We start from the raw sequence: 22,468 nt of genomic DNA, 5'->3' as shown, positions 1-22,468 counted from the left end.
ACCGGGTGCCATTAAAGACTGGTGAAGACCGATGCTCTCCCCACAAGATCAGGGACGAGAGAGACAAGGACGTTCGGTCTCGTTCCTTTTATTGAGCATCGCAATGGATGTGTTAGCCACTGCATTACAGCGAGAAAAAGAAATAAATGCATACACATTGGGAAAGTAAAACTGTATTATTCACAGATAACACGATCGTGTACAGGGACATTTCTAAGTCATCTGTGAGAAAGCTACTGGACTAAGAAGTGGATTTAGTAAGGTCACAGGATACGAGGCCAGTACAGTCACCCTTCAGTATCTGTGGGGATTGGTTCCAGGACCCCCCGAGGACACAGATGCTCAAGAGCCTTAGATCAGGGGACATGGAGCAATGAGCGCAGTCCACCCTCCGCATCCACAGACGCCCAACGGTGGGTCAAAAATACTGTTTTCCATCTGCAATTGGTTGAATCCGTAGATGCAAAACCCATGGATACAGAGGGCCGGCTATATTAGAAAGTAAATAGCATTTCTCTGTACTAGCAACAAGCAACTGGAAAATGACATTGAAAATAAAATTTCATTCACAATAGTATCCAAAATCATGAATAAATTTAACACAATATGTGCAACATCTGAACACTGGAAACTACAAAACATTGCTGAGAGAAAATAAAAAAGGCCTAAATAAACAGAAAAAATATACTATGCTCATGGATGAGAAGATTCGATATCGTTGAGATGTCAATTCTCCCAAAATTGATCTATATACTGGACACAATCCTAATTAAAATACCGGTGGATTCTTTTTTTTTTTTTTTAGAAACTGACCAATGAAAACAGGAATATAAAGAACCTAGAATAACCAGAAAAATTTTGAAAAAGAAAAACCCAGTGGGAAGGCTTGTACTATCCAATTTCGAGAATTATTATAAAGCTACAATAACCAAGAGAGTGTGGTATTGGTGAAAGAACAGATAAATCAATCAATGGAACAGAACTGAGAATACAGAAAGAGACCCACACAAATACGGCCAATTAATTTTCAAAGAAAGGTTCGAAAGCGCTTAGTGGAAAAAGGAATGCCTTTTCAACAAACGGTGCTGAAACTGAGGATTCCACATAAAAATAAACAAACTTCACCTCATTCCGTACGCAAAAATTAACTCAAAATGATCACAGACCTCAAAGTACAAGGGAGAACTATGAAACTTGTAAAAGAAAACATGGGAGAAAAATCTTTGCAACCTTAGAGTAGGCAAAGATTCCTAAGATAGAATACAAAAGGCCAGGGAATGGCAGAAAATAATCCCAGAATATATAAAGAACTCCCGCAACTTCCTCTTCCTCCTCCTCCTCCTCCTCCTCCTCATCAACATCATCTTAAACAGGCAAAAGATTTGAATAGATCCTTCACAAAAGAAGAAACTCAGATGGTTTGTAAGGCCATGGAAAGATGCCCAACATCACTAGACATCAGGGAAACGCAATGAAAGCCATAATCAGATCCTGCTACACACTACAATGGCCAGGATCAGAAAGACTGATAATATCGAGGGCTGGTGAGACTGAGCACTGACGCCCTCCTACCCCGCTAATGGGAATGCGGCATGGTAAAACCACTTAAGCAAGAGCTTGGAAATTTATGACAAATTTAAACATTCGCGTACCATACCGCTTAGCAGTTAACTCCCGGTGTAGCTGGGAGAGATGAAGATATACATCCACACAAGGACTTGTTCATGAATATTCACAGCAGCTTCATTTACAAGTCAAAGACTGGAGCCAACCCAAAATGTCCATCAACAGGTAAATGGATAAACAAACTGTGACCACAAGGAGCGCCGGGACATACACCTACACAGGTGAACCCGGGACACAGCGCGCTAACTCGAAGACGTCGACACAAAAGCGTGCCCACGGCACAGTTCCGTGCACATCAAAGTCCAGAAACAGGCAAACTGTCCTTTAGCGACCAAGTGGACCAGGGGATACCGAGGGACTGAAGAAGAGGAGGGGGTCGCAGCAAAGGGGCAGGAGGGCACTTCCCAGGGCTGGGAACGCTCCGGATCGTGACTGTGGCGGTGGCTCCGCGGACGCAGACATCTGCCAAAACAAGGGAACAGTGCACTCTGAAGGGGCGCCGAACTGTACGTGAGTCACACCTCGGCAGAGCGGGTACTAAAAAGAGACTCGGGAGCCAATTAAAGAGGCTTGCTCACCGAATGGAGGGCGAACCGAACACTGACTGGATCAGTGACAACAGCCACGCCTGACTGAGACCCACCGAATGCCATAGATCATGACTTCCTAAGGATACTCAAAAAAAGAAAAAGAAAGAAAAGCGAATTAGTTACCTTTGGAGAAGGCCAGAGAAACGACTCTCTATTCTGAAAACTTGTAAATAAAGGAGAAGATTCAAGCCTCCTCCCGCCTTTCCTGACCTCCAGGTATGGAAGTAAAAGCTAAGCTTTTGTTAAAGAACAGAGCACTGTCCCGCAACCTGTCATGGCTTCACGGATCTGGGTGATGGTCATTTGTAACCACCACCACCACCACTCGGTGACAAGCAGGTGGGGACCTTAGAACGGAGGCTCCGGGCTGACAGCACCCGAACGCCCTGGCCAATCGCAGCATCACTAGGAGCGGTTCCACCAGGCATCAGGCACCTCCTCCCACAAGTGTGCACCTCCACCTATGCACTGTTCCTGCCGAGAAACTGAGTCTGGATCCGATCGGATATTCTTGAAACAGAGAAAAAAGAAATCCTTGAGTCTTATCAAGTCTCTACCTAGATCCCTGGTACTCAAGGAAAACGAAAAAGTAAAAGGAAAAGGAAAAGAACAAGCACCGGAACGGCAGCCTCGGCGTTACCTGGGAGCTCATTAGAACGGCACCTGCGGCGGCCTCGCTTCGGACCGGAGTCAGAATTAGAGTAACGAGCCCCCCAGGTGATGCGCATGCGCATCACAGCGCGAGCAGCGAGGCTGGGCCCTCACTCCCGGTTTATAAGACAGGCAGGGAACAGAGGAATGCGTTAAATGACACCACAGGGGATGCAATCAGGAACATGAAGGAGAAACAATCAATTTACTCACCAATAAATAACTTACAAGAAAAACGAAGGAGACGAAACTACAGGTTAAACAAGACTTCAGAGACTTGTCAACCAAATGTTTGGGTCCCGATTCGAACAGGGCAACTGTTTGAGAGATTACCAGGTAATCAGGGAGAGCTGGATACGGACTGGATATCGACGGTGTGAAGGAGTTATACTGAACTGTTAGAAGGGACAAGGGTATTAGAATAACTTGAAGTCCTTATCTTTTAAAAAATCAAAAGTCTGTACAAATGAAATAATAGCACGTGTCTGGGACTCGTTTCAAAATCCAGCGGTGGGGGCAGGAACGGTAGGCACTGCGGGGGAAACGGGCAGGTTTACAGGCAGGAAGCTTGGCCCTGAGTCCGTAACTGCTGAAACTGGGCGCTGCTTGCAGGGAGGTTCATCAGACAGCCTCTCTACTTTGGTATATATTTACATTTTTCAATTACAAAAAGTCTCTTTAAAGTGTTCTGTGGGAGGACCGAGCTCCGCAAATGTTCATTCTTGTCGTCGTCGTCCGGCCTGAAATCACGAGCAGAGTGGGGACCGGCGGAAATCGAGCAGCGGGAACGGGGCAGACGTAACTGAAACAGAATTGCAGCTCCGGCGACATGCATCTGGCCCGTTTTGTCCAGTAACCACTCCCACCCTCCCCACGGGGCTCCGGTGGCCTTTAGAGGCTGAGGCCAGTTGCCAGGCTGGAGTCACGGTTGTGTTGTGTAAATGAGACTCTGGAGCTCAGTAATTCTCCTCCCTAGGTGCCAGTGGTTTCTATAGAAACCACCAGAGAATGATATTTCTGAGAGCACAAAGCATCTCCACTGGCCTCCACCGGCTTTGTTCACACTTACCCATCAGCATCTGAGATCCAGCCTATCAAAGTGGGCCTCGTGGCTCACTTTTAAAATAGGTACAGCTCATTATAAAGCACCTGCTCTCAAACGTTTCCAAGGAAACAGGCCCCAAGACGCCCCTCTCTAAATTCATTAGCATTTAACACTCCTTAATGAGGCTTAAGGATGGCTGCTTTAATAGCCCTGTGCTGGGGGAGGACACCTTTCCCTTTTGCATGAGGTGTAACTGATGAGCGGGCTCAGGCTCCCAGGACCAGCCTAGGGTCCTTAGAGCCAGCATCTTGGAAGCCTTGCACCTCTGGAATGGCCTGGGGGTCGTGCCCGAGGCGGAGCAGAAGCAGAACACGCCCCAAGAACAGCCTTCCGGAATGTGAGCTCCACAATACGGCCCAAAGGCTGGCTGGGGGACAGGGTTCAGGGGGCGTGGAGGGGACAGCTGGGGAGAAGTATCCAAAGTGTCTCACTCTCCAGGAGCCCCCAGGGAACCCAGGAGACCCTCTCCCACCTCCACCAACCACCCCTGGACGGGTCCTGACTTGCCACCATCCTGTCTCTGGGAATCTCTGCAGACAGCTCCTGGGGCGCCTGGGGCTAGGTTCCACGTGGCATCTCTCAAGGTCCCACTCCCCACATTCTGAGCATCCGTACTTAGTAGGCAGAAATGAATTCATCTCTGTCTTTTAAAAATTAATCAGGGACACGGAAGTTGTATATCAAGTCTCCGATGAGCCCGAGAGGACACGTGTTATCGCCCTGGGTTAGAGGATCAGGCAGTCTTGGACGTGTTATCGCACTGGGTTAGAGCACCTTCAGCCAAAGGCAGACACTTGACATTTGGGTCAGGTGCGCTACCTCCTGCAGGGAGGTTTGAGCTCAGCACGGCTTTTAGCAAGACTGGAGACAGCTCACGATTTCATGACTGCCAATTATCACGAGCTCGGGGAGGGCACGACCCTGTGATCACCATCGGAGAATGTCAAGAGGGCAGGCAGCATTAACTGAACACCTACTGTGTGCCATACACCTTGCTGGGTGCTTCGCATGTGACCTCACTTCATCCTCACGACCTTGGGGCATCAGGATCACCAGCCCTACTGACCGGAGGAGGACACTGGGACTCAGCGCGGTGGGGTGGCCTGCCCAGGATCACGCAGCTGGCTGGAGGCAGAGCCAGCGTGACACCCAGTCCACAGCCAGCCCTGGAGCCGGGCCCCGCCCTCCCACACACCGCGGGCTGCCCAGCCGAAGGCAGAGAGTAGCTGCTCAATTAGTGCTTGCTGAATCCGAAACGAATCTGAACAACCCACAGAGAAGCCGTCACATTGGAAACTGTGAAATTTTAAATTACAGATACAGAACGCGAGGGGAAGGAAGAAAAGCAGAAACAGTCAATTACACGTGTATCTACGTTGACCCTCTCAAGTGAAAAATTGGTTTTCCTCGCTCTACAACAGAGCTACAAATAAAATTGGGCTCCAACAGTGCGGCTGCCCCCCAAGGCAGCCTGGCTCGGCAGTCCCGGCCCCCGTGCTGAGCAGGGCACTCCGGCACCTTGTCGTAGGACCTCGGCCCTCAAGAGGCAACAGGGGGCGATGCAAAGAGGCTCAGGCCACTCTGGAGGGTGTGGGGCTCACCTGCCTAGGCCCCAGGGCCCCCAAACGCCAGGCCCTGCCCAGTAACTCTAGGGGTCCATCTCTGACAAGGCACAGCATCCCCTAAAGGCCACTTGTAGCACCCTGGCCTAGGGCTCGACCCCGAGGAATGCCCCGTACCCGGCACGCCTCCATCTGACCATCCCCTCGCCCAAAGCCGGCCAGATCTCACCAGCCTCAAACCCCTGGAAGGAGTAAAAGAGATGAGCCGGCCTGTCTCCCAGGCCGCCAGCCCCTGAGCAGAAGAGGCGGGGTGGGACGGGGCCTCCTCCAGGGCCCAGCAGGCTCAGAATCACCCAGCGCAGGGAAAGTGGGGGGGGCACCCCCGCCCCCAGGCCCAGGCCCCTCTGTGTCCACACCCCCATGAGCACCCGAGACCAGTGGGGCTCCACTCCGGCGATCACCACACCTGGTGAACGCAGAGCAGGTGCGGGGTGGGGGAGGCAGGGGGCTGTGGCGTCTGCAGGGTCCCAGGGACCCTCTGGGTGGGGCCAGCAGGCCACAGCCCCGGTGGGCAGCGCCAGGAAGAGGGTGAGAGCACTGGCCCGGGGTCAGAGCACAGCTCCGGCCGCTGGGGACTCTGAGCAGGCCGCTCCTCATCCTCGGCTCTCGCCTGGGGACAGGCGCCCCTGCTGCCTGCCTTGTACGGTGACAGGGCCACACTCTGCTTCACTATTACTGTTGAAGTCCCAATGGCATGCAAACCCAGTGGATGTTAGGGGACATCGATGAGGTAGCCCCACACTGACAGAGCTCTGCTGGGCCTTGGGGCCCGGGGTACCTCCCTGAGAGGAGGAGGCACCTTTTCTGAGAAGCCCCTCCTGGTCCTACCCTCTACCACCCCCGCCTCCGGTGGGGACCTCATTTCCCAATGCTTGGACTCTACTGACAGTTTAGGCCCCTCCCCCGGAATCTCAAGGACATCTCTGTCACCCTACCAACTGTCCATTTTCAATCCTACGCCCCACATAACCCCAACTCCTGATTTCTATGCTCATCAGGCATGCGACACATGCCGGGTGCCCGGCTGAGGATCGAAGAGCCGGCTGGGCTGACGGGCTGAGGGGGAGGTGAACCTGGCACAGGTGACTCCGCGCCGAGATCCAGGTGGGCCCCGGGGGCGGGTCTCCCGGCTTGGAAGGGGCCCCGCCCCAGCCCCACCTCCGTCCTCCTGGAGGAGGCGGCCCCTCTCCAGCCCCACGCTGCTCGCTGCTCGCTCGCGCCGCTCTCTCCAGGTCGGCCCGCAGGAGGTGCGCACGCGTGGGCCTCACCCCTGCTGACCCCGAGCCAACCGCGCCCCGCGCTCCTCCTGCGTGAGCCGCTGCCCCCGGGGAAGGAGGCGGGCAGGGGCAGCCGGACCTAACACCCCGTGCACGCTTCGATCCATTCTGCATCGAGGGGTTTACGCACAGAGATGTGTGCCCCAGTGTTGTAATAAGGGGGCACCAGACACGTGATGAGCACCCGATAATAGAGAACCGGTTAAATACGTGGTAGTACGTCGGGTAATGATTAAACATCACATCACCCAAAACTGTTTAACAATACGGGAAACGGTAATGCTATCACATTACATTGGGGAAAAATTATATAAAAATGTAATTATATAAAAATTTACATAAAAAATTGTATAAAAATTATATTAAAAGTCTATGCATAAAAACTGGAAGGCAGGATGCCAACCGACGGGGGTAGTTACGGCTGGGGGACCGAGGGGTGAACGTCCTCCGCTTCCGCTTCCCCTCCAAGGGGTCTTCAGACAGCACGATCACTTCTGTAATCAGAACAAGCTCCTCACAACCCTCGGCACAGCGCCCGGTGCCCCTGGTCTCCCACGCCCTTCAGGCCCGCCCCCGAGTCCAGCAGAGACCCAGCCTCCCACGGGCGCACGGCCAGCTCCGCGGCTGGGGCAGCCCGTCCTCTGCCCGCCCCCAGCCCCGGCCGCTCTCCCCGCGAGGCCTCCGGCTGCTCCCCTGCAAACTCCTCTTCCTCCGTCTCCCTTGGCAAGTGATTTAGCTACGTTTTTCAAGAGTAATAGCCACTCACAGCAGACAAGTCTGGAAAGGTGTGAGGTCCTTCGGTGCCATCCCGCCCCAGTCCTGTGAGGTAGTGGCTGCAGGGAGGGCGGCTCCAGGGCAGGCTCAGGGCCCCCAGGGGAGAGGGTGAGGGGCAGATCTGGGGGGAGGCTAGAGAGGGAGTGAATGTCATCAGGCTGACAGGCAGACAGAAGGGGAAGGGACAGTGCCACCGCTGGCCCATGTGGTACCCTGGCTCGTTTTAGAAAGACACTCCTTCGGGTGGCTCCCACCCCATGCCAAGGGCATGGCCTGACTGACTAGCAGAGCACAGGCTCGATTTCAGCGCCCAGCCTCCCCTCGGCCAAGTGCCTGTGCGCGGTGGACACCCTGCACGGCCTCACGCGCTGGCCCAGAGAAGCAAGCACTGGGCACTGCGGTGCTGAAGGGGCGCGATCCTAACTCTGCCACCGGCCTCTGGCTCGGTCAGAAACAGGTGCTTCCTGTAGTTTCTTTATCCTGCGAACTCGGAAGAGGCCCTACGCGTGGCAGGTGCGTGGCGAATGTCCAATGGATAAGGGAACGGGGCGAGCCAGGTAACCAGGCCTCAAAAATGTTTACGATAATTAAAATCTGAGAAACCTGCTCTGTGTGAGAAGAGCTCGCGGAGGGCGAGGAGCGACGTCCGCCCCTCCTGTCCTGACTACGGCGTCACGAGGGGCACGGCCGGACTGCGGGGACATCCCTCGCCTTCCTCGCGTGCGTTCCGGACCCGCTGCCACGCCAGGCAGCCTTCTCTCAGGTAGTTCGGGACACAAACCAGCCACGTGCTTCGATCGGCACAGCCGCCAGCGCCACCGATAACTGGGGATCCATTTGCTGGGGCACGAATCCAGACACGTCCCCAGAGCCAGGAAACCTCTGCGGAGCTACGCTGCAAGTCCACGGCGGCTGGCACGATCGTTTAAGCGGCACCGACAACTCGCACCAGGTCTGGGAGTGCCAGGTTGGACCAGACCATCATGTCCCCAGCCGCCACAGAGTGCTCATGGGGGGGGGGGCGCGGGGATGACATGTGCCAGGCAGCTAAAACCAAGACCGAGGGAGAAAAGGGGACAGACACCCCACCCAGTGGGACTCGGAAAGAAGCTCCCAGAGAGGAGACATCAGTGGAGGACAGGGGGCATCTGGCCAGGAGAAGAGGGGACATTCAAAGCCAAGAAAAAAAATATGCTCAAAGTCTGCCTGAGCCCACTCCAGCCTCTCTCCCCCGACTGCAACTAAAACTGGACCAAACAGAAAGCAGTTCCCGAGAATGCCGAAAGCAGACAGAAGTGGACCGACTGGGGAGAGGTCAGAACTCGGAGAGGCGACTGGCAGAGAGGTGCACCGCTATTTTCTTTCCTTTTTCTGTTTTTTTCTTATTTTCTCTAACAGCGTTGACTGGAGAGCGGCTACCCCACCCCCCACCCCCTCGTGGAGCTGTGGTGGAAGCTTCAAAATACATAAAGCAAAAAAATGATAGAACCGAACAGAGAAATTCACAAATCTGCAATTACAGTCAGAGACGTCGACACTCCCTTGTCGATAATCGAAAGAAGAGGTGGACGAAAATGAGCAAGGATACAGAAGAACAAACTGGACAACATGACCAACTAACCGGGCCAAACTGCCATCTTACGGAACACTCCAGCCAATGACAGCAAAATATACAGTCTTCCCAAGAGCATGTGGAACATTCAACAACATGGACCATACTCTGGGCCATAAAAGTAACCCTAATAAATTTTAAACGATTGAAATCATATGGTTTTCTCCTCATAACAGAATTAAACTAGAAATAACACAGAGATATCTGGAAAATTCCTACATATTTAGAAACTAAACAATATACTTCTAAAATAATCCATGGATCAAAGAAGAAGTAAAAATAAAATTAGAAAATATTTCTGAATTGAATGAAAATTTAAATATAGTATATCGAATTTGTGGGATGAGAGCTTAGAGTAAAGTGCATTGAATTAACATGCTCACAGTAAAGAGATTTCAAATCGGTGACCTAACTCGCCACCTTAAGAACTTAAAAAAAAAAACATGAATTAAACTCAAAGTAAGCAGAAGAAAATAAAAATAAGAGTAGAAATTAATGAAGTGGAAAACAGAAAAACAATGGAGAAGACGCAATGTTTCATTGAAATGATCGATAAGATTGATAAATCTCTAGCCGCACTAAGGAAAAAAAAAGAAGACATAAATTTTATTATCAGGAATGAAGTCGGAGAACCTAAAAATATCGAAAGGACAATAAAAGTATATTATGAACAAGTATACCCACGTATATTCGATAACTTAGATGAAATGAACCAATTCTGTAAGGGACACAGACTCCCAAAGCTCATTCGTGAAGAACTAGCCAGTGTGAAGGGTCCTAAGTGGACCTTATGGAGACCACTTCAAACCCGCTTCAAACCATGGACGTACCACTTCACGCCCCCTGCGATGGGATTAACAAAAAGACAGGTAAAATGTGGTGAGGTCACGAAGAAACTAGAACCCTCGCAAACGGCTGGAGGGCAGGTGAAATGGTGCGGCCACAGTCTGGACGTTCCTCAACAGGTAGATCCCGCTCTGAGTTACCAGATGGCTCAGCAATTTCACCCCAGGCAGAGCCTGAGAAAGATCAAAAGATCCGTCCACACAAAACTTGTACGCAAATGTTCACAGCACCATGATCCATAAGAGCCAAAAAAAATAGAAACAACACAAACGTCCACCAACTAGTGAATAGAGAAAATGCGATACGTCCATACAATGGAATATTATTCAGGTATAAAAAGGGATGAAGTGCTGACACATGTTGCGACGTGGAGGGACCTTGAAAATGTTATGCCAGTCACAAAACACCACATACTGTATGATTTCATTTAGACAAAATGTCCAGAAGAGGCAAATCTACAGAGACAGGAAGATGGGTAGTTGCCAGGGGCTGCTGCGGGGAGCAGAGCTCTAAAGGGCACAAGGTTTCTCTTCCAGGTGATGAAAATGTTCGAAATTGACCGTGATGTTGGTTGAACCGCCCCAAATACACTAAAAACTAATGAATGGTATACATTAAATGAGTGTGTTGTATGGTGCGTGCATTACATCACAATAAAGCTATCATCTCCAAAATTTGAGTATTTAAAGTATTTTAGGATAAAAATAACTGGGGCATTAAATCCATGATTTTTTAATGTTATCAGTTACAGCAAACTAAGATAGGTTTTCAGGTAAAAATGTCAATCAATTTCAACAAAAATGCTAAATTTTTAAAACTCTTAAGGAATGGTGTTTAGTGTAACAGCTTATTTTTGTGGCAAAAAGTATTATCACGAACTCAAATTAGCATTACATATTGTGTTTATGTAATCACCGTGTAATGATTACATGTAATCGTTACAGGTCCAGAGTCTGCTTTATATTTCTGATACACCCTACTGCATTTTTAAGAGCAGACGTTACCAAATGGGGTGTTAGCGAAAGTCCTGGACGTTGCCCACTGAGTGCCTGGGTCTCCCATTGTCACACGGAGCTCCAGCTGGCAGCTCACATACCCGGTTTTAAACAGGAGTCTGCTTGCCAGCCCCAAAAACCCTGCAGAGTGAGGCTGAAGACGGGGCTGGGCTGGGCTGGGCTGGGCATCAGTGGATTCCAGGGAGCACCCCCCAGCTCTGCCCCAAACTCTGGCAGCCCAGGAGACACATGTGGACCCCACAGCCACCTGCGGAGGCAGCTGTGAGGTCGACGGATCTGTCACACATCACAGACGTGTGTTCTCAGCGAGGCTTATGCAGTCCTCTGACAGATGGGCTCCGAGGGGCCAAGGCTGCCTCACTGGGTTTGGTCACCCCATGCCCTGCGACAGTGCCTGGTGTCTGGTGGTGGCTCAGAAAACGCTTGTGGCATCAATAAACGCCATGTGTCCTCTTCCTGCAGTAGGGAGAGGGAGCATGTAGACGACTCTGGCTCAGGCCCAGGCCCCACGTGGATGCACTGCCACACAAGAGCTGGACCTTCCAGAACTGGACTCCTCGCCTGCACCACCGCGGGGCAGAAAGGCTGCCTCGCAGAGGCGCTGGAATTATGACTTCAGGCCTGAGGCTGCAGGGGCCCCCAGTGTCCCATTGACAGCTGGGTCCCTGACACCAGGCACTGGGCTGCTCACGGAGGGCTGAGCAAACATCTGAACCCAAGGGCTGCCCGGTGCAGGCCTCCCGGAGGACGAAACACACAGCACTCACTTGAAAACGCCTTACTCACACCCAAGACTAAAGCTCCATTCATGCTGTGAGGGCCTGCCAGGGCGGAGGGGTCAAGCCACCTGGGTCAAGGTCTTACCCCACCACCAAGCCGGTCGTGTACTGGTTGCCAGAATCTCTCTGAACCTCGGGCACCCTGCCAGCAGGATGGGGTGAGGGCAGCGTCTGGCACACTAGGGGGATCGCTGTGCAGTAGGTGAGCTACGAGGCACAGAAAGCCTAGTACGGAGCGCAGCAGGTGGCGAGCTCCCAGCACGTGCCACCTGGGTCAGTACTGACCGGCAGCGGGGACCTGAGAGCAGCCGGCCCTAGTACCACTTGACAGTGAGAAAGGACAAGGAGCCACGCGGAGTCGCACGGAGAGTGCCAGCCACTCCCCTGTCTGCACCAGGCTCTCTGGAGCCCCCCCACCCCCATCTCTCTGCCTCTGGCTAGTCTCCTGCTCTCATCTGCATAAAAAAGTTTGCTTTGAGGCAAAACTCAGAACTGCAGAAAGTACAAAGAGTCCAAATAAAAAGGCATTTTAATATAAAGCCGATGAAAGAGACAAATGGAAAGTAATCAAAACCTCATTAGGGCAAATAAGCAACCTGCCTACAATGCCATGAAAACTGATGGTGCCCAGAGCCGAGGAGCGAAGGCGCCGTGTCCCCAGACAGCCAGCGTCCTGGGAATGCAAATGTCAGGACGCACTCGCCCGCAGGGGCGGGAACCCTGCGACGCCCCTCAGGAGTCTCACCTGGGCCCCCGGGCCAGGGCCCCAGGCTGCAGCACACAACTCTGAGGCGTGAAAAACCCTAAAGCCTGGGCCGCCTCCAGACGGGGGCGGGGGCCAGGCCAGCATTCTCTACTGCCCCCCAGGTGCTTCTGACCCCTGTGCTAGGACCACCATCCCGGTCAGGTCAGCCACCACGGCAGCGTTACCGGCTGTCACCCTTCCTGCTCAGGGAACGGCGCCCGCAGCAGGACTGCGAGACGACAGTTCAGGTGGTGCTTCAGCCGGTGAGTCCATTGCCGGACACTTTAGAAATGGGTCTGGATCAGGGCTGAACCTGTCAGTCATTCCTGCGACCGACCCGCCCCCTCGTGATAGGCACTGGGGCTGTAGCAGCAAATGGGGCAGATTCCTGACCTTAGGGAGTTTACATCCTGCTGAGAAACCACAGTGAGGAGCTGTGACAAGGGGCCAAGATGAGGATCCATGCAGCGGGGGAGTGGGGGGAGCCGGCGTCCCCCCACTATCACCCACAGGTTAGGACACACACCTGTAGGGAGTCTGGGGTGCAGATCCAAAACGAAGGAAGGAAGGAAAGGAAAGAAGAAAGGATGTAGAACAAGCAGGACATCGTGATCTGTGTCAAACCAACAGCAGATCAACGTGAGCTGGGCTGCCAGGGCCGATTTCACCCTGAGACTTCATCCCGGAGAGGGTGGGGGCTGGCGTTTCAGAAACCCAGCAGGGCCTGAGTGCATGTGCGACTCTTACGGGGAGCGAAGTGGAGCTGTGCATGGGAAGATGGCTCGCCAGCCACCCACAGAAGGGAGGGGACAGAGGCAGGGGACGAAACCCCCACCCCCCGCCCGGGGCCCCCTGCCTTGGATTTTCCGGAACTGCTCCGGTTTCCAGCACTCACTGCTCGGCTGAGGGATGTTCGCTGAGCTTGGGGCTCCATAATTCAGACTTGCAAAAAGCGTGACTCACTAAAAATGCACGATGATTTTTGAGCCTCTGTAGGAGTTTTTCTACAAATTTGATTCATGATATAAGGAGGAAATTTGCTTTTATTTTCTACCCTAACTTGGCTCAGACTACATAGTCATCTTAAAGTGAACTTTAGAGTAACTACCTGGAGCACTCCCCACGGTGCTGGTGGGTCTTGGAGAGCTGGGCCCAGGTCCCACACGCCTGCAACTCTGCAGCTCCGTGCTGGGCACAGAGCCGGGCCCTGAGCGGCTGGAAACGAGTGTGGCCAGCAGCTCTGTCAGCTCCCAAACACGGACGCATGCGGGCGCAGGCTTGGCCACGAACTGCACATCTCCTACGTCCTCTGCCTCTGCCCACACTGGAATGACCGGCTGCAGCTGAACTGCAGGCTTTATATCCCATTTGCCAGAGGCCACGCCCTTCACAGAGATCCCAGCGTGGCCACTGCCCCTGAGCTGAGGGCGGGTGGGTGTTCCTGCAGGGCTCCGTCACGAGGAGTAGGGGAGGGGGCCCCACAGGTCACTCTACATTGTCCCCTGAGCCCCTGCTCTGGTCCGGGCCCCGTGGAGATGCCGGGGCACAGGAACAACAGGACTCAGCCCCCCACACAGGCGGTTTAAATGAACACCTGCCAGATGAAGGGGCGCACAGTCACGTAAGAAGGTCGGGAGCTGTCACTGAGATAGGTCGTGGGTGGTGCTGAAGACCAAGGCCAGGGGCGCTCACAGGACAGAAGCACGGGTCCTCTATATTCTGAGGCCCTCAGGGCCCTGGCTTCTCACAGTGTGGCCCAGGGGCCATCTGCTGCTGCATCTCCTGGGACCATGGTAGAAATGCAGGGCTGGATGTTTGTGTCCCCCCCAAATCCATATATTGAAGCCCTAACCCCCCAATGGTGACTTGGTTAGGTGAGGTCATAGGAGCAGAGGCCCGATGATGGGACTGGTCCCTCATAAGGGGATGAAGAGACCAGAGCACTCTGTCCCCGCCACGTGAGGGCACAGTAAGAAGTTGGCTGTCTACAAGCCAGGGCAGAGAGCCCCCACCAGAACCCAGCTGTGCTGGCACCTTGATCTTGGACTTCTGGCCTCCAGAACTGTGTCTCTGTTTGCACCATGCCACCTGCAGTATTTAGTTATGGCAGCCCGAGCAGACTGAGACACCATCCCAACCCCAGACCTGCTGACAGCAAATCCACGTCCCAACAAGAGCCCAGGTACCACACCAACGGGGAAGCCATGACTAAGAGAGGCCTTAGCCAAAGGGAGTGGGTGGTAGAGGGAAGATGTGAGCCCAGGTCCCCTGTAGCTCAGGCCAGGGGCAGTGGAGGCCGGGAAGGGCTTCTGGAGAGATGGACCCCCCCAGCAACATGAAGGTCAGACCACGGACACCGCGGGCTCCAGTCCGCTCCCATGTTCAAGGAAGAAGAGTCAGAAAACTGTCAGCGGCACCGAGCCAGCTCCGAGTAAGCAGGGTCGGCGGGCCGGGAGGCACGCATCCTGCTGGCCGGCGGGAACGGAGGCAGGCGCTCTGCAGTAATGAGCGATGTGATGAGGCAGAGAGACCAGCCGGGGAAAGAGGCAAGGGAGCCGAGCGGCCCATTTGCCGTAATGAATTCGGCTGGACCAGAGAAGTCCAGAACCTCAACACTCACCACGTGGCTAAGCTTAGGGGATCGTAAACCTGGAGGCCTGGGACGTGGCTCAGAAGGTCTGTGATGCAGCCACTCTTCAGCGGGTCTCCTGAAGCCGGCCCCTGCGGCCAGGCCCCACGGTGGGCTTGTGCCCGGCAGGCCTCCACTCTGTTCTCGCGAGAAACCTATCCCCTCCCTTCAAACGCTGACTTGCTTTGACCCAACAAGCTGAGTTCTGGGACCCAAGCTTAAGGAAATAAACCCCCGATGTGGAAAACTCTAGATGCACAAATATGCATCTTACAGAGGAATGAATAATAATAACCAGACCCGGACGGTTGTGTGGAGGTCCTGACGAGTGAGGAACGCCCGAGACACTGCCGACGGAGGAGCAGTTGTGCAAAGAGGCATTCTCCGAGCACGTGGTGCCCACGAGGATGCCAAAACAGGTGGCGGCACACGGGCACCCACCTTCTCAGCCCCAACAAGAGAAGCAGTCCTGACCATCAACAGGTGGCAGATGTCACAGCCAGATGTATCCACAGCAGGGGCTGGCCGGGTCCTACATATTTTTGGCTCTGCAGGCCATGTGGTCTCTGTGGCAACTGCTCAGCTCTGCCACTGCAGACCAGAAGCAGCCATGGAAAATACACTAATGAATGAGCATGACTGAGTTCCAATAAAACTTTATTTATAAAAACAGGCAGCAGGCCAGATTTAGCCCCAGGCTGCAGTTTGTTGACCCTGATCCATCCTCATGTCTGTTCATGTTAAACGGCAGGACAGGGGGCGGTGAATATCCTAAATGTCCAACCCAGGGAAACTGCTAAATAAGCTAAGTCGCTTAGAGCTGATGCCTTCGCTCCACCACACTTATCAAGTGCCTGACGCGTCAGACACGTCTCTGAGTGTCGGCGAGAAGGCAAGGAGCAAGTCGGCCAGGCGCGCTGTGCCAACGGGTATCCCGACAACCACGGGAGTTAGTGGTAACAAGGAAAACCCTCACGATGCTCTGAGAAAAGCAAGTAAAATAAGCTAAGTCGCTTAGAGCTGATGCCTTCGCTCCACCACACTTATCAAGTGCCTGACGCGTCAGACACGTCTCTGAGTGTCGGCGAGAAGGCAAGGAGCAAGTCGGCCAGGCGCGCTGTGCCAACGGGTATCCCGACAACCACGGGAGTTAGTGGTAACAAGGAAAACCCTCACGATGCTCTGAGAAAAGCAAGTACAAAACTATGTTAAAAAAAAAAAAAAACCAATAAAACCAAACAATGTTTTTTTTCAAAAACACACTCAGGGGAAAAGAGCACGGGAAAGAAATATCAAAATGTGACTAGTGTTCACCTTCGGCTGGCTCCACGACCCCTTCTCTCTAATCTCCCTCTTTTCTCCTTTTTTTGAATAATCACACACCACTTTTGCAACGAAACAGGCCTTCCTGGTGAGTTTAAAAGGGGACACTTGTCTTGATTTTAAGCTAAGGTCTGTGTCCCTCCTGCTTCCATCGGCCACTTCCGGCACTGGCCCCCAAGGCTTTCGGGAGGCTCACGCCTGGATGGGGTTCGCTGTCCAGGGAGCGCTGGAGCGGTCAGCACCTGGGACAGAGCCCAGAGGGCGGGGGGCGGGGTGGGTGGGGGGAGCCTCTGCTTTTCCTCCCTCCTGGAGTCCAGATGAGATACTCAGGCAACACCTGTCAGAGCAAACGACGGAAGCAGGAAAGAGCTGCCCCCTGAGCGGCTGATGCAGAGGGAACTAGCCCTGTGACCTGGCAGGGGGGAGAGGCAGTCTGATCGCTGGTAAGAAGCGAAAACAAATACCGCACAGATCCCTTTACCCACATCATCAGCTTGGGGGAGACTCGCAAACATGCCAACACCAGTCACAGCAACATCTGCTCCTAACCGCTTCTCCTCCGGCATGTTCGGAGTGCGTCAGCTGGCGTCTGCCCCAAGAGAAAATCCGATATTTTTAACGCGCTCTTAAATCAGATGGCGTCCTTGGTGAGTACTTTCTTACGTGTTTGGTCTTTAAGGCCAAAAGCAGGACGTGCACCTTTAAGGGACACGGCCCTCAGCAGGGGCTGTGGGATCGAGAGGTCTCACGACGAAGAGCTCGCCATTCACACAACACTTTCCAGTGTTCCTTTTCGGTTAGCATGTACTTATCTCCCCGATATAAGCTCTAGTGTTGTTTTTTAAATTCCACTGTGTCCACTTCTTCACTGGTAACTTTTCTCTCTTTTCCAAATATTTTTTAAGAAGAGTTTCCTTGTAAAAGAAAAATGTGTGATTAAAAAAAAAAGAATACATCTCTCTCTCTGCTCTAACTCTCCCACTTGTAAAGTATTTTAAGCAAGTTAACTACGGATAAAATTCCCACTCTTTAAAAAAATGCTTCTGTTTTTAGGTTCTGCTCCAAACACCAGCAGCCCCTTCCAACAGCCGGCGGGGAACGCACTCTGCCACGGTGGCCGGTGGGGGGACACCTCAACTTCCCGACCTGGCCTCGGGGCGCTGTCTCACCCCCCTCCATCCTCTGCTCAGCGAGGGCCGCTTGGGGCCGTCCCTGTCCCAGGGGTGGGGTCGCCGGAGAAGAAGCCTTCGGTTAGAACCTGCTGGTGCTGCAGAGGCGGCAGGCTGGTGGCCTTCGGGGTGGACCACTGGGTCCCACGCGGAGGAGGGAACTCTCCGACCTTCCACACCTTCTTCCAAAGTCAAGCTCAAGGCGAGTTTTATCGTGAGCTCCCCTGTAGGGCCTGAGTGGCTGAGTGCCTCCTTCAGACCAGGGCAGTGCTTTTCAGGTCTTGAAAACGAGCCATCCCGAGCTCACGGAGCCCCAGCTCAGGCTGTGGCTCTTCATTATCGCCCGCCCACGAGGCCCTGACGCGGGCGCCCCCGTGCGTAAACCTTGCACGGCTCCCCTCCGCCAGTCCAAACCGAGACACAGGGTGCCAACGGCCCTCTGCCTGGGCCCGTGCCACCGCGTGGAGCCCACGCCCAGCCCTGCCCCGCCGCTCGCCGGTCCCTGCCCACATTCCGTGTTCCCAGCTCCTGTGCTTGCGCGCTCAGCATGACTGCCTGCCTCCCTCAGTCACTCGCTCGGTCGACCGAGACTTGCTACGTGTCTGCTACATGCCAGGCACTGTTCTAGGAGCTAGACATCAGCAACGAACACGACAGACGAAAATCCTGGCCTGGAGGATCTTACGTTCAAGTGCAGGAAGACAGGCAAATAAACGAACGTGTGGGATCCACAGTGCGCCAGGTGATGATGAATGAATGCTGCGGGGGGTGGGGGGGAGGCGGGCGGAGGCTGGCGCGGTGGGCGGGCAAGGCCTCCCTGGAGGGCTGGCATGGGAGCAGAACCCTGCAGGGGACAGGAAGCATTCCAGGCAGCGGCGGCGGCGAGCGCAAAGGCCCCGGGGCAGGAACGTGCCGGTGTGTTCGGTGTGTTCGGGTGGGACGGAAGGGAGTGGGGGAAACGCACGTGGGCCCTGTGGGTCACTGTAGGGACACTGGCTTCGAGATCGGAGCCTGGAGGCCTCCGACCGGAGGAGGGACACACGTCGCGCACTGTGGCCTCCGGCTGCTGGGAACAAACTGTAAGGGGCGTGGGGGAAAGAGACGCCAGGTAGGAAAGCACCGCAGGGATCCGGGCGGGAGACAAGAGCGGCTTCCACCAGAGGCGCGACCGGATTCGCTGGCGGGTTAGACGTGGGGGGCGGGGGGAGGGGACACACAGAGCAGAGGCAGAGATGACTGATGGCTTTGGCCTAGCATGAAGTGGCCACTTGTCGAGTCGATGAAGGCGACGGGGACAGCAGGGCGTGGTGAGGCTGGGAGCGAAGACCCCTTCTCTGTGGGACGGACGGCGACCAGGCTCTCGGCCCCAAAAGGAGCACGGTCTCCTCCTAGCAGCCTTCCTCAGGCCAAGCTAAAAGGACTTACCCCCCGAGTGCTGGCCCCTCCTGCCCTCCCGCCCCCCATCACACACACACACGCCCCACTTCTCGGCACCAGTTACCCGAATCCACACACCGGTCCCCTGCGTGACCCGAGGCCGGTTCATCTTACATCACCTGGAAACACTCGTATACAGTAGGCACTCAGTAAATACTTTCAGTAACATGCTGTAGAGAACTGTGCCTGGGATGCTTTTCTAATTGTCTAACAACTCAACAACGTTTTTCAAAACACCTACAAATGATGCTTGGCACTAACGAAACGTTAGGTGCTAATCGCTCCATCTGAAGGGTGCTATCTGGAGACGCCGACCTGGCCCCGATCGAGCCCGACCTGCCCCCAATCGATCCCGACCGGCCTCCAATCGATCCCGACTGGCCTCCAATCAATCGAGGGCTCGCACGGCCAGGACCCGCCTGTGGAAAGGTGCGTGAGGACGCGGGCGAGGAGGCGGGCGAGGAGGCGGGCGAGGAGGCGGACTCACCTTGCCGGACCTCACATCCCAGGCTTTGATTTCCGAGCTGAAGCCGCCGCACACAAAAAGGCTCGGGTCTTTCGGGTGAAATTTCAACGTCGTGACTCTAAAGTTGCTTTGACCACTGAAGAGCTGGGTCCCTACGACATAGAAAGAGAAGAGAGGGTTAGAAAACACTCAGACTGCAAAATAAATATCTGAAAACGAACACGCCACCTGGAAGGGCTGCATGGACCAACGCAGCCCACCTGGGCCCCAGGTGGCCAGTGGAGGCTTTCCGGAAACACAGCGGCTCCACTCTGAGGCCACCCCCACCCTCAATTAGCTGGCCCCACCCCCAGGATTAAACCTGATGGCTGGGTCCACGAATGCCAGCCTTTGTGTGCTCCGTGAACGTTACGTGGATCAGCTCGAGCCCCACGACCACTCCAAACCAGGTTTAAGTGAGAAACCGCCAGGCCCGGGGAGGCGAGGCGGCGTCTCCAAGGCTGCAGTTAATGCAGTAAGTTCCTCACTGGGGACTGTGGAGGTCAAAAGCCAGGTGCTCCAAAGTGACTCTTTCTAATCAGCGGTCTCACAATCGCGCCCTTAGAATAACCCACGAACGGTGTGCTGCAGAGCCTGGCAGGTGGGGGTGGCGCGATGCTCTGGGCGACAAACAGTGTGGCATCACGGCGGCCCGAGCCCCAGGATGCACGGGTGGTGTGGACCACCGGGGTCTCACAGGTTCTACAGGACGCAAGACCGTCCTCTCCGTATCTGTCACGAAACTGCTATCAGGCACTTCTGTGCGCTGCGCCCATCGTGCATACGGTGTGGACGACGTCTGGTCTGCCACCGGGATCTTTTAGAGGTAAGCGACAGAGTGGGTCAGACTCGGGGCCCGGAGCCTGGTCTGTCGGCTGCAAAGCCAACGCTCCTACCCGTACGCGGTGCCACCTCACATCCCAGAGCCCTGGACGTCGTCTTGTATCCAGTTCAACCCACTGAGACTGCAGGAGGAGCCAGGCCGGCCACAGGAGCTGTTCTCACCGCCGAGAGTCTGAGTGCTGCCCTGCGTGTGTCCCAGGGCCAGGCCACCAGGCCAAGTCCCCGCTCACACACCAAGCGTGGCACCTGCTGCACACCACGCCAACCAGCAGCACAAAGGGGCTTCCCGCAGCGATGCCGGCAGCAATGGGCTCTCCCAGCTCACGAGGGACACCCTTCACTGCCTCTGGCCCCAGGAGGCTCCTCCACTGGACCAAGGCAGCGGGCAGTCAGGGACACAAGAAGCTGGTGGCCAAGAGGGAGGCCAATGCGACCCCAAGACCTGAAGCAGCATTTCCTCTTATGGGAACCCAGGAAGCGCACTTGCTCATTCAATCCGGAAAGCACTTTCTGAAGGCTGCTCTGCTTTGCAGTCAGGACGCCCCGCACGCGCTTAGTGAAGCCCTCTCTCTACTAGCTCACCAGGTAAGGACCCGAACACCATCGATCAGAAGGTGCCCTTGAGAGTTACAGCGGAGCCTTTATAAACCCAGTTGGCCTGGATCCGTGGTCTCCGAACGTGTCTGACAGCACAGCCCACCAATGAGAAACCCAAGCACACAGGTGTTTGCTATTGGTTATACACCGTGCTACTGTACCAACTTATTACAAACATTACGACAAATACCCAAAGCAGAGCGTTTTAAAGGATAAGGAGAAAATAACTCATATTTAAAAGTATATCTTAATCTGCCATTTACTAAGAGTATCGACAAACCTCTTTGAAATCGAATTAAGTCAAATGTCGTAATATTGTTAATGAGAGCACGGGATTGGCTATGCTTCCATATTTTTCAAACACAGGGAACTTTTTGTGATTTAGTGATTTGAAAGGAGCCCAGGTACAGTGTGAGTTTATTCACAGAAGTCCATCCAAGCCACAAAGTCCCTCCTAGAGACACACAGACCCCTATGGAAGAGGTCCTCCCCCCACCCCCCCGCCCCACCGCCCAGCAGCAAGGGAGACATTCCCCGCTAACCCCCGCGCTGCTGCAAGGTGTGAACGTGTAGCTAGTAAAGCCCACGCCCCCCACTGTCACGTAATGGCTCCCACAGCCCATCACGGGGATCACGGCACACTCATATTTTTAACGACGCCATTCCAAATCCACTGAAATTTCCATTTAAAGGATTTTAAAGTAGATTAGAAAAACACTGTTCCCAAGTTAAGGGTGCAGATATTAGAGCTTTTAATAGGTGGCACATTTATATCGTGTCTGGCAACAAAACGTACAGAACGATGGGAACAATTAAAAACAGCTGTTTTCAAAATGTTCTTTCCTTAGAACAAATTTTTTGGAAAGCAGCTACTCTCCCGCTCCTTGTTAAAGCGTCACCATTACCTTAATGAAATGTGCTGACTGTTTCTCTAGGATCTTCTAGGGACCTATGATTGGCAGTCGCCTGTCATTGGAGGAAATTTCGGAAACACTTGACTTTTTGCCCAACAAGCCCCTTAACTAATTTGCAACGAAATGCAGCGCACTAATATTCTCGCGGTCAGCCCAGGCCATCGCGCCGCCGTGACATCACTTCATGTCACCCATGTGACATGGCCGCGTCACGCACTTCACCCTAAGGTGACGAGACAGCACACAACCACCTGACTGTCCAGCCCGCAGGCCGCAGTTGAGGCAGGTGAGGCTCTCTGCCAGGCAGCACGTGAAGAAGCCATTTAAAACTGGAATGGGAAACAGCCCTCTGTGGCGAGGTGACCCAGGCTCGTCTTGACACCCGTTCCCGAATCCTGAATCGACGTG

General features: G+C 54.0%; 1 protein-coding gene across 3 annotated transcripts in view; it reads right to left on the bottom strand.

The window, feature by feature from the left end:
* The window catches only part of WDR25 (WD repeat domain 25), a 123,869-nt gene that overhangs the window by 18,787 nt on the left and 82,614 nt on the right, over positions 1-22,468 (bottom strand). For all 3 annotated transcript variants that reach the window (XM_006925579.3, XM_006925580.3, XM_015599654.2), the window contains exon 4: positions 19,689-19,819. In XM_006925579.3, the coding sequence (XP_006925641.1) occupies positions 19,689-19,819 (131 nt within the window). The remainder of the gene's footprint in view (positions 1-19,688; positions 19,820-22,468) is intronic.

This window comes from Pteropus alecto, unplaced genomic scaffold, assembly GCF_000325575.1.
Source record: "Pteropus alecto unplaced genomic scaffold, ASM32557v1 scaffold8, whole genome shotgun sequence".
Taxonomy (NCBI): domain Eukaryota; kingdom Metazoa; phylum Chordata; class Mammalia; order Chiroptera; family Pteropodidae; genus Pteropus; species Pteropus alecto.
Note: the sequence above shows the minus strand (reverse complement) of the source record. Positions and strands in the feature narration are given on the sequence as shown.